At 34.8% G+C, this 13,126-nt stretch overlaps 2 protein-coding genes across 2 annotated transcripts in view; both read right to left on the bottom strand.

Moving 5' to 3' along the window:
- Positions 1–1,894: 1,894 nt before the first annotated feature.
- Positions 1,895–10,081, bottom strand: LOC107598426 (germ cell-specific gene 1-like protein). Its single transcript, XM_016289756.1, has 7 exons — positions 9,546–10,081; positions 7,081–7,494; positions 5,845–6,033; positions 3,774–3,821; positions 3,466–3,618; positions 3,245–3,356; positions 1,895–2,334 (listed from the first exon to the last, which is right to left on the bottom strand). The coding sequence occupies exons 2-7, from the start codon at positions 7,274–7,276 to the stop codon at positions 1,962–1,964; spliced, it is 1,071 nt and encodes a 356-aa protein (XP_016145242.1). The 5' UTR covers positions 7,277–7,494; positions 9,546–10,081; the 3' UTR covers positions 1,895–1,961.
- An 83-nt stretch (positions 10,082–10,164) lies between these two features.
- Positions 10,165–13,126, bottom strand: part of atg12 (ATG12 autophagy related 12 homolog (S. cerevisiae)) — a 6,748-nt gene continuing 3,786 nt past the window's right edge. The window contains exons 2-4 of the mRNA XM_016289757.1: positions 12,286–12,422; positions 11,450–11,512; positions 10,165–10,389 (exon numbers count right to left, since the gene is read on the bottom strand). Coding sequence (XP_016145243.1) covers positions 10,330–10,389; positions 11,450–11,512; positions 12,286–12,422 — 260 coding nt within the window. The 3' untranslated portion in view covers positions 10,165–10,329. The remainder of the gene's footprint in view (positions 10,390–11,449; positions 11,513–12,285; positions 12,423–13,126) is intronic.

Here is a 13,126-nt window from a genome sequence, read left to right as displayed (position 1 = left end):
TCGGTTTCTGGCACAAACCGATCGTTTAGTGTCTTAGGACATCAATGTGTTGTCACGAGCCGCAGGGTTTCATTTGGATTTGTCTGTGCATGTTTTTTTTTACTCTCATAGATTTTGTTACCATTGCCATGCATTATACGACTGATAGACTGCAACGGTTTGAGTTAAAAATCATCATATGTGTTCTACTGAAGAAACAAAGTCACCTACATCTTGGATGCCCTGGGGGTAAGCAGATAAACATCAAATGTTCATTTTTGAGTGATCTATCCCTTTAACAGGCCTGTGGCAATATTTATCCATAATCCTGGATTATCTTTGTGTGTGTCAATGAATGGCAAAGTTGGGCCAGATATATACTTTATGCACACAGGTAAATGTGAGTCCGTATATGAGTAGGTTAGCAATATTTTGTCGGAGAAAGTCTGTTAAGATATCTGTAAAATCTTGATAAAACTGTTCGTTCCCTCAATGTCAAGTTAGGATTACTGACATAATCGCCTGTCCAACATCGCAAAGAAGACTTTTCAAAATCTCCAACTTCCCTCTGTCCATTTCTCATTTTGAATCTCTTTAATATATCATCTTCTCCTTTGTTTTGCCATATTGAATATTTGTCATAACTTAAATTAAAGACAATAGATGGAAATACAAGGAACACTAGGAAATAAAGACAATAGATGAAGATACAAGGGACACTTGGAATAGCACATTGGACAACAGTAAATGCAAGGAGCCCACTTTATAGTAAGTGTCTTTAACTGCTATGAACATACATTTAAATTAATCATTTGATACAATGCACTTATTATGTACATGCATATTTTAACATTGTACTTATATTTATAATTAATTTTTGTAGTCACATCAATAATTACAGCGTTGACCCTACCTCTACACTTTCTAACGATACCACCAAACCTGCCCCTAACCTTAACCATATCCCACCTCAGTAGCAGCAAAACTGTTTTGCTATGTGACATAAACACAACAGGTACACTGTTGACATAAGTGTATTAGTTAAAGACCTATATAATATAAGTAATCAAAAAATGGCATAATTCTTACAATATCATACAGTATTGACTATATACTCTGCTCTACTCTCAGAAGTGAGAGAAAACCCCATAGCACAAATAATCACACCATTTGATGGTTGCAACAATTCCACATTTAGTTGATATTTCAAGCAATTCTTTAGAATTTTTACATTTACATTAACATTTACATTATTATTTTATTTTTATTAATTTATTTTTGATGATTCGTTATGGTTTGGGTGTCAATTCTAAACCAAATAAAAGAAAAAATACAATACAGCAGAAAATATGAGATATAATAGAGAAACCTTTTGGTTAAAATACAACATGAAAATAATACAGGCTTTGTGATCTGACAATATCTCAGTATAATCCACTCAAAACTCTCTTATACCTTTCAAAATATAAATGAAATTTTCCTAAATCCTCACACTTGGAAATCCACTCACACACAGAGGATGACACTTTTCTCACACCCACTGAGTGTCTACATACAGTATCTCATACTGACTGAATTTCAGCCACAGACATACCTGAAAAATCATCTATAAAGACATTTAGCATTGACAGTTTTTGCTCGTCAGTCAGTTAATCAGGCAAACAAAACATACAAAGCCATTGTTATAAAAACTACAGGAATATTTCGCCCAAAATTAAAATTTTGTCATCATTCACAGGTCAATCCAAACCTGGATGAGTTTTTTTCTTCTGTGGAACATTTAAAAAAAAAACATTTTCTCCATCCACTGGGTATCTGAGGTAACCAAATCGGTTTGATTACTAACATTCTTCAAGTTATTTTCTTTTGTGTTCCACAGACTAAAGAAAGTAACAAAGGTTTGGAATGACATGATGAGGACTAAATAATGACAAAATTTTCATTTATGGGTGAACTAGCCCTTCAACTCACATCATCCAAGATTAACAAGGAGAATCTATTCCATTCATGGCCTCCTTCATCTCATCCATCTCTCTCTCGCAGTCCTCACACGAATCTTGTCCGCATCCTCCAAACAGTACCAGGGTGGGCACATCCCTCTCTTGCACCAGTCCCATGCTCCCATCGGATACCCACATAGAGTCTATCATCCCATTTGGGCACTGTAATAGGCCGCTGACGGAGTACAGCCCGCCACCTGGGACCACCTCATCATAGGACGGAGCGTGGCTTGTAGCACGGGCCTCCTCTAATCGAAGCCTCTGGCGGTGACGTTGCTCAATGACTGTTTTTGTGTAAGAATTAAGGGTCATAACTGCAGAACACATGCAGCAGCTGAAAGACACCCATGCCAGCCTTAGAGTCGAGAAGTGAGTGAAAGAACCATGCAAAAGAAAGAGGAAAATTAGACGAGAACTTGTCGAGAGAACTTTGTCAACAATCAGTGAACTATTTCTCAATTCTGAACACACCGAAATATATGTTTTGTTTTTTTGCTAATATTTTGATATATTCAAACTGGCATTTAGCATTATGGATGCCTAACCTCAGACAACATCTCTTTCATATTTGAATATATATTTACATATATCTTCAACATTCTATATTTGCAAACTTGAATGAGCTATGGCGAAGGGGAAGATTTTCAGTGAATAATAGATTTTAAATTTAAGTCTGTTCCTCACACAAAATTATTGTATGCTTTCAGGACTTACAATATCACATCCTGATTAGTAATTGTGGGTTATTTTTTATACATAATGTTTGCACATATAGTTTTATGTCTGTAGTATACAGGATCTAAGACATAAAGGTATTTACATATAAAAATCTTTACAATCCTATATTATATTATATTATAGCTACTATTATTTGGATATTTCTAATTAAATGATTATTAAATACAGAATTTGATTTCATTATTAACATTTTAAAGTTCAGGCTTTGGTAAATGATGAAAAGAAACCTGTCGAATATGGCACCCAAAAAAATCACACAGAACTTAATGAAACATTTTTGAAAAATTACTGTAGGTAAATGCATTTAATGAATGTGAAAGCACTAAGCACATTTAAATACATAAAAACAGCCTATTAATTCCATGGATTCAATGACCTGGAAGTATTCATTAACATTTCTACGATATTAGTAAACATCTACATAGTTCATACGAACAAACCTCCACTTTAATCCAATCAGAATCAAGTCAAACTTTACTACACATAAACTGGACGAAAATATATTGTGTAAGTGTAAGTGCACTCACGCAAATGACCAGCCGTAGTCCCACGTCTGAGGTCTCCAGTCTTTGGGCCCCACAATCACAGTTAGCTGAAATACAGTAGTGTACATCATATGAGCCACCATCCCTAACAGTCCTGAAAGAAAAAAGTAGAGGGAAATCAAAATATTATACATTAACAATAATTACCAAAGACTGCAATACCAAAATGTGCCACAAGAGAGAACCAAGGACCACTATCTTACCTGAGAGCACTGTACATATGGCTGCGAAAGCGTTGATTTTGAGTGCATGCATTTCTTTATGAGCACACAGCACTTCCACCCACATGAGTAGAAAGCCCATGCCCAACAAACTGATGTACATGAACTCAGCAATCATTGACAACCACAGAACACCTGCAGCAGGCAGAGAGGAGCACATGCACACAGTTCACTATATGAGCACATACTGTACAAATACAGAAAGCCTTGCAGGCACAGATACACCTACACACATCATTGGTTATATCATTCTGCAGAAATCATTTCATGCACACACACTGCACTCTCACCATGAGTCTCTCCAGGAGTAAGATCCAAGAACCGACGACATCGTTCTCCTGTAATTTAGCAGAATGAACAAGAATACCAATGGAATCCAATGTCTGACACAGTCAATGATATGATTATTTTAAAAAGCATTTTAATATCATTTGATATCAAGAACTTTGATATAATTTTTTCAAAATTCTAGTCACAAAACTCACAACCAGTGATCAAAATGCATATTTTCAAAACTCTTAAGACATTCTCCAAATGAGTAGATACAATACACATAAACCTAAGTTAATTTGTTCCTTTGACTATATTCACCTATTAAAAATGACACAACATAACATCAAAGTATCACCATTTCAAAAAGCAATTCACACATTGCATCTGAGATGACTGTCTATTCATTTCATTACAATGATCTAAATGTCTCTTAAAGGCATAGTTCACTCAAAAATTAAAATTCTGACATTATTCACTCACCTTCCACTTGTTCTTAACCTGTATGAATTTCTTTCTTCTGTTCTTCAGCACAAGAGAAGATATTTTGTCAGTTGATGGTAGTCATTGACTTTCATAGTATGGAGAAAAAAATAAATACTAAGGATGTCAATGGCTACCGTTAACTGTTTGGTTACCATCATTCTTCAAGATATCTTTTGTGTTCAACAGAAGAAAGAAACTAATACAGGTTTGGAACAAGTGGAGGGTGAGTAAATGATGACAGAATTTAAATTTTTGGGTGAACTATCCCTTTAATGTATAGCTTTGTGGAAACGGACAAACAAGATTCCATGTTATGATCAGGAAAATTTCATGATAATGAGATCCAGTGTCAATTACTGTGGAACATGAACCAACAGGACTACATTGACTATGGATGTACTATTTCATCATCATTCTGTTTGAGACGCTGTTTCTATGGTCCCCATGCACAGTGATCTAAATTAACGTTCCTTTAAGTTATTTGAACCAATGATTCTGCAAGTGTAAGGTTTCTTTAAAAATATGCATGCACAATGCAATGTTTTGAACATTGGAAAATCTGTTACAAGTGATGATGTTTTGTCTAGAGTTTTGAAAAATGACATCAAGGTTCTAAAATTAGTGCCAAAAGGATTGTAAAAACTGTAATGTAATGAAAATGGGAATAATTGCTCAAAAATGACATTTGTGTCATTTACTATCATGACATGTTAGTTCAAACTCTTACTTTCATGAAGTACAAAATAAGATATTTCACAGAATGTTCATGCAGCTCTTTTCCATAAAATAAAAGAGTACGGTGAGTGTACCAGTTCTGATGTCAATATTCACAAATGCTATTGTTTAGTGCAGGGGTTCTCAACTCTGGCCCTCAAGATTCATTTTCCTGCAGAGTTTAGCTCCAACTCTAAACAAACACACCTGAACAGTGGTCAGGGTCTTTGGGATTACTATAAAGTTATAGGCAGGTGAGTTTGATCACGGTTGGAGCTAAACTCTGCAGGAAAGTGGATCTTGAGGGCCAGAGTTGAGAATCCCTGGTTTAGTGTGACCAATTCACTAAATTTGACAATGAATTTGGTGGAATGAAAATGGACAACTTTCAGTTTCATTACAGGGGAATAAGCAGCATGAAAGTCCAGCATAACATCTCCTTTTGTGGTCCATAAATAAAAAGTACATGATTGATTGGAAGTGGCATGAGGGTAAGTAGATACCTCAGGATGACAGAATTTTAATTTTGGGGCGAATTATATTGCTTGGTAACACTTTATTTCGATAGTCCATGAGTAACATTCTATTAACTATAAGTAACTTTATAACTACGTCAACTACATGTCAACTAGCAATTAGTAGAGTATTAGTAGACTGTCTGCTTAATATCTTCTTATACTTTCTTTGTCAACTTATTCTACTAACCCTAAACCTACCCTAACAGTCTACTCTGAGCGTTAGTAGACATGTAGTTGCAAATTAATGAGAATTAGTTGACATGTAGTTGACGTAGTTATAAAGTTACTTATAGTTAATAGAATGTCTAAAGTGGACTATCGAAATAAAGTGTAACCTATTGCTTTGATGTCTCTTGATGAGGCATTTTCTTACCATCAGCATGTTTTTCACAGGACTCCCAAAATCCTGTGTGGAAATATCTAAAGGTATACTTGTCTTCTCCTGTCTCCCAAATGTAGTGCACTGCATTAGCCAATTGTCTTTGTCGAATCCTGGCAAGTTCCTCTCTTCGCTTTGGTAATAATGTTGGTAATGGGTTCTGAGGATCCGAGGTGGGGCTTTCTGAATAGAAAAGAGGACAACCAATTAGTCTGAGAGTAACCTGAATGAGTATATGCTACAGTCACTGTTTGTATCATTAGTAGCATTTGTAGTACCTAATGTAGGTTAATTGTGTTTTTGTTTAGTTTAAAACTATTTCCGTTGGCAGGTCATTAGCCAAAACAAATGGCATCATTGTCTCTAACATTTAAGTTACTCAATGCTTAAAGGAATTGAAAAAAATGAAACTGAGGCCATCCAGGATGTAGATGAGTCTATTTCTTCATTAGAACAGATTTGTTGAAATTTGGCATTACATCACTTGCTCACCAATGGAACCTCTGCAGTGAATGGGTGCCGTCAGAATGAGAGCCGAAACAGCTGTTAAAACATCACAATAATCCACAAGTAATCCACACAACCCCATCAATTAAAGTATTATGAAGTGGAAATATTTATGGTTGTAAGAAACAAATCCATGATTAAGACATTTTAACTTTAAACTGTTGTTTCTAGCCAAAACACAAGTCCATCATCTATTCTAACATTTCCTCCAGTGAAAAAACACCCAACATGCAGTATTTCTTTAGAACAGTTTTGGATGGATTTTACTCGTAAACAGTGCTTGATCTTGTGCATTTTTCTCTTGTGATTCAGATAAGGCAACTTTTTCACTGGAAAAAGCAATATTATGGTTTTAAGTTAAAAGCGGCATAAAGATATACTTATTTATTACAAACGCACAGTTTTTTGCTTCACTGGAGTCGTGTGGATTATTGTGATGTTTTTCTCAGCTGTTTGGATTTTCATTCTGATGGCACCCATTCACTGCACTGGATCCATTGCGGAGCAAGTGATGTAATGCTAAATTTCTCCAGATCTGTCCTGATGAGGAAACAAACTCATCTACATCTTGGATGGCCTGAGGGCAAAGTACATTTTCAACAAATTTTCATTTTTGGATGAACTAGTCCTTTAAAGTCGTACTTGCAATCGTGATGTTGGTTTGAATATCATCATGATTGTGATTTATCACAGGTAATATCAAACCAGAAGGCTATATCATACCTGTAGTGTAAGGTTCACTGTTGTTCTGTCCACAGTTCTTCATCTTGACAGGTGAAAGGCAGAGAGGTTTGACAACCTTGTGCGTTCCTTCACACCAGTAAGACGTACAGAAAGCCAGCACAGATAAAGCGAGGGCAAGGGAGGTCAGGAAAAGAGAGACCAGGGAGCGAGAACGCCTGGACATGTGGTCCAACATGCTACCCAAAGGGAAGGAGCTGGTTTTATAAAGCTACCCAGAGCTGGTTTTCTAAAGGGCAAACAGGGATCAGTAACCAAGCACAAGAAATCTTTGGGGATGAGAATGAAATTGAGAAAATTATATAAAGCAGAAATGAGTAAGAGATCCCTGTGACAGATGGTAGGATAAATGAAGATGTGGATTTATTAAAGGAGAGGGTCAGATCAGGGAAGAACCTTAGTAAGAGAGGAAAGAACAACATATGTCACAAGCTTATACACTACACCTTGTTCTGGGCAGATGATTATTATCCAAACAAAAATTAAATTAAATTAAATTAAAGAAAACTTAAAGAAAACGGAAATGTCCTTTAAGAGTTCTAAAAGGCATATTACATTAAACAGACAGACATTTGTGTGTTGCTTCCTGGCATAAGTATATCATTATATGGATTATTTTAATATTTGAAATTTTAATTTGTTTTATATATTTTATATGGAGTCATAATTTTTTTTCTATCACCAATTGCTGTAACACAAATAATCACGTTAATCTCATTCAATTGCTTTATTAGAAATTATTTGAGTTGTTTATATTTTTGATTTATGAAGCTTTGAAAACCATAGGCATAGGTCAATAAATTCCCAAAACTTTCTTTACTGTAAATCAGATTAAACTAAGGACCCTTACGATTATTTACTATTGCTTCTTCTCATATCAGTCATAATCAGTTCTGCTCATAAGTTTACATACTCCTTGCTGAATATTCAAAATGTTAAGAATTTTAACAAAAATAAGAGGGATTATTATTTTTTTATTTTATTTATCTTAATAATGTGTGTTGTTAGCTGAATGATCAATGACTGTTTGTTTGTTATGTGATGGTTGTTCACAAGTCCCTTGTTTGTCTGGAGCAGTTAAAATGCCCACAGTTCTTTAGAAAAATCCTTCAGGTCCTGCACATTCTTTAATTTTCTAGCATGTTTTAACCCTTTCCAACAGTGACTGATATTGAGATCCATCTTTTCACACTGAGGACAGTTGAGGAAATTATACACACCTATTACAAAAGGTGAAAACGTTCACTGATGCTCAAGATGGAAACACGGTGCATTACAAGCTGGGGATGTAATCCTTTGAATAGGATGATGTGTACATTTTTCTTGTTTTGTTTAAAGAATATATTTTTAGCACTATATATTTAGTATTTGGTACATATTTGGTACTTCCCTTCAAAAGCTACATGAGATATATGTTTCCCAGAATATAAAATAAGCTCGGCCCCAATTATCCAATTCAAAATGTTTACAACCTCATTTACTGTACATAGTGAAAAAATCTCAAAAGCGTACAGTCACTGTTGAAACAAGTTCAGATATGTTGAAGATGCTAGAAAACCAAGTTTTTCAAACTGCTCAGGACAAACATCTGTTATGTTAAAATGCTTATTCAGGACAGTACTAAAATAAAAACAAATAACATGCAATTTTTATGATCCCTCTTATTTTGTTAAAATGATTCATATCTTGCATATTCTGCAAGGGGTATGTAAACTTATGAGCAGAACTGTATAATCAAGCACGTTTACGTAATGCTGAATAAATGATGTGGAACTATTTTTTATTTTCCCTAACGCATCATCCAGTACAGCCCTGAATGGGATTAAAAATGAGAAAAGGAAAGAGGGAAAACGAAGGATTACGTTTGAAGTTACGTGATGAAATTATTAGTTAAGCTCTTGCATTAAGTCTAACTTTACTTGTAATCCTCTAATAATCTGTTTTAATCTGTTTGGGCTTTGTAGGTGTGCATGTGTGTGTGTTTTTTTTTTTTTTACTCTTTTAAGGATATTTATCCTTTACATAAAATATGGAACATTCAATTAAATATACACACACATATATATATATATATACATATCTGAATAAACCTGACTACATTACTGCAGGTTACATTAACAAAACTCATTGTCAATGGTTAGATCAACTGGAAATAGCTTTTTAAGGCAACAACTGCACATCTCCACTAAATTTTACAATTATTTTAATGTTTTTGTAAGCGATGTGAAAGATAAAATGTCTGCTAATCAGAACAAATGCTTGAATCAATCATTTATTTGTTAATAGTACCAAAAGGTTTAAAAGGTTTCTTATTTAAACTGCATCATGATATGAAAGCAATACCTTTTACATGTTACATTATTATATATGCAGAATTGAGAATGAAATTGAGTGGTTTTACAAGAAAATCAACAATTATTCTGCATTTAAAAAAAGCTTATTTTTACCTGTGCACATTAATCTTCTTACATCATGTCCATCGTAATAATGTCTCCCTATTCGATACATTAATTTTGATCTTTTCCACCTTCTGTGCAGTTGTTAAATACAGAAGGTCCTTGTCTCTTTGATTCAGCATGCAGTTTCTCTCCTTATCCTTTCGCGATTATTTCTGCTTTTCCTCTTTTTTGGTACAATCCTGCCCAAATCTCCTCCTTTTCCTGCCTTTCCTTGTAAATTGGTGTCACACTCTACCAAGAGCATCCATAATCCCTCTTCAGTCCATCTGTTAGTGCCATCTCCATCTTTCTATCCTGTCTTCTTTCACATTGCTCTCTCTGTCCCACCTATTCTTCACACCCCTGTACGTCTCTACCACCCCTTACATGTGACCTGCTCTGTCCTGGGACATTACCCACCCCTCCTGTGAAAAGTAATCACTCTGTACTTCTGAGAATCACATATTGTCCTTGTCCCTGTAAATCACTTCAACATGAGCTTAAATATGAAAAACATCCATCAAAATTTGTTGCTAAAGGTATTTGGGGTTCTTATGACTTCCACTGATTCCTTCCATCTTCGCTCCACTTTAAAAAAAAAAAAAAAAAAGTCCCATGAGATATTGCATTGTTTTACAATATTATTTACATTTTATTATTTACAAAAAGTGGCACATGAAAAATCAATAAGTTATAAAAACAATCATGATGTGTGAGTGATGTTTTTGATACTGTATGTGTGCAGGTGTATAAATGAAACGGGAGAAAGGGAGAGAGAAAAAAAGTTGCACGATCATCCCCAGGCCTGGGACTTGCAGTAATGGAGAACTAGTTTACCATCACTTCCAAAACACTGTAAAACAGAGTAGAACAACAAGGTTTACTGAGCTAATCAGCAAAACACACTGTTTTTTCATAGAAATGAAGGCAACTAAAATGGTTTTATTATGGCATTACCTATTAAACACATAATAAATTACACTGCTAAAGTTAGAACAGAAATGGTCTCTTGTAAAGAGGATTGTTAGATTTGACCAGCTTTGAGTTTCCTAAATAGTCAAAATATGAGCAGGTAGATCTTTAAAGGGGTCCTATTATGCTCTTTTACAAAGTCTTGATTTTGTTTTGGTGGTGTACTAGAACATGCTCTCATACTAGGTTGTTTGAAAAACACATTGTTTTTCACAAGTTATACATTATTACAACACCTCTCTCCCCAGTCTGGCATGAACGGCTCGAATAGTTCCTGTATCAATTGAAGGCCCGCCTTCTGAAATACGAAATGTGCTGTGATTGGTTAGCTGGGCCAGTGTGTGTTGTGATTGGCAGCACTCGGCGCCTGGTTGGGAAATGTCACGCCTCTTACCATAGCCGCTTGCGAGCTTCAGTGTAAATATTGCGTTAATATCAAATCAATTTGAGCGCGATTTAAACCCGGATGATTGTAACCACTCTACGTTTGTCTGCCTTGGGAAAGCTAGCGTGTCTCCGACATAGTGATAACACTCGGTGCCTTCTCTAGTGCAGCTCAACCAGGTCTCGTCCCATTCGTCGATATTTGTGATGTCACAAATCCCAGAAAATATGCGTTGTAGTCCAAACGAGTCGTTCGTTGTAGTTTTTGAAAAGTGATTTCTGTTCAATAAAATATCTCCTTTTGAATTGGACTTTGAGCTTTGTAACTTCACAGATCTTTTATATGCTCAAACAGCAACATTACAGACTAACTAAAGTTGAAAAAGTGAAAACGCATAATAGGACCCCTTTAAACACTGTAAGAGGAATACTTGCTAAGCAGCATTTGTCAGTGGCTGCACTACTGTCAAAATGGCAATCTGAATGATTTCAGTCTACTTGCGATTTTCTTACAAAGCCAGAAGGGGCAGAGACACACACAAACACAAAAAACATACCTCAAAAAGCGCACCCACTTCCTGGTCTGGTGATGGAGCAAATGACTGATTGACATAAATGAACTGATGGAAGAGCAGAAAGATAAAGATAAAGAATTCCGTACAGAAAAGCAAAAAGAAAAAACAACAACAATAGTTTAGCTCTCATAATTCTTTTTTTTTTTCTGTTTGATTTCATGAGTGATATTATTTTGATTGGGTTCACAAATACACATATTTATGAAAACATTACATACATTATATTTATGTATATAAATATGTTATATTTACGTTATAATTATTGAAAAATTAAAATATATTTTATGTAACAATTATTTAAAAAATATGGGTCAATGACGAAAAGGTGATTTATTTTCATACGTTAGAATGTGTCCTGTTTCATTTTATTTTTCTGAGCCAAAAATAATAACTATCATACATTTTTACCATGATTTATGGAAGACACCCACTAAAATGTCATTCAGTATAACAATAGTTCATGCCAAAAAATCTTGTAAGGCATATTTGGAACAAGAATCATTAGATGACATTAAAAGACTCTCCAAATCTAATTAATTGTATTTTTAAATCTTTCCCACCATCCTTCAAGCCACTACGTTTTACCTATCTGTCAGCAAGAAGTTTTTAATCATTTAAAATATAACAAAATGTAGAATGATCACCTTTTCGTTTATATATTTTAATAAGCACAGGTCAGAATAAGTATGTTGTTGTATTTTTACATAAATATGTATGTTACGCTGAATCCTGATAGAACACAAAACACACCCGGTCTAACATTGCACTTTAATGCTCTTTAATGTAATGAGGTGCCATGACGGAGGTGAATAACATACCAGTTGTTCACTAGGATCGAGTTTGAGAAAGCGTGAGATAAACTGAGCGAGTGACTGTACTGTCCTCCCGCTTTCCACAGACCATTTTTTGGTCTTCATGATGGGCGTATCACCGACCGCCTTCAACAGCACATCAACTGAAATATATAATGAGAAAAACATCATGTACAACATATTTGGAAAATCTGTATACCATATTTATTAAAGGGATAGTTCATTCAAATATAAAAATCTGTCATCATTTACTCACCCTCATTCCAAACCTGTATGAGATTCTTTCTTCCATACTATGGAAGTCACTGGCTACTGTCAACTGTTTGGTTACCCACATTCTTCAAAAGATCTTCTTTTGTGATCAGCAGAAGAAAGAAACTTTGGAATGACATGAGGGTGACAATGACGACAGAATCTTCTTTTTTTGGGTGAACTATCCCTTTAAGAAGTTGAAATTCATTACAGATACAATTAGCAAACAAAAAACAAAAAAGAAAAATACATACATACATACATACATATATATATATATATATATATATATACAGTGGGGCAAAAAAGTATTTAGTCAGCCACCAATTGTGCAAGTTCTCCCACTTAAAAAGATGAGAGGCCTGTAATTTTCATCATAGGTATACCTCAACTATGAGAGACAAAATGAGAAAAAAAAATCCAGAAAATCCCATTGTAGGATTTTTAAAGAATTAATTGGTAAATTCCTTGGTAAAATAAGTATTTGGTCACCTACAAACAAGCAAGATTTCTGGCTCTCACAGACCTGTAACTTCTTCTTTAAGAGGCTCCTCTGTCCTCCACTGGTTACCTGTATTAATGGCATCTGTTTGAA

Source organism: Sinocyclocheilus grahami, unplaced genomic scaffold (genome assembly GCF_001515645.1).
Source record: "Sinocyclocheilus grahami isolate Dianchi unplaced genomic scaffold, SAMN03320097.WGS_v1.1 scaffold251.1, whole genome shotgun sequence".
NCBI lineage: Eukaryota > Metazoa > Chordata > Actinopteri > Cypriniformes > Cyprinidae > Sinocyclocheilus > Sinocyclocheilus grahami.
This window is presented reverse-complemented; position numbering and strand designations above follow the sequence as displayed.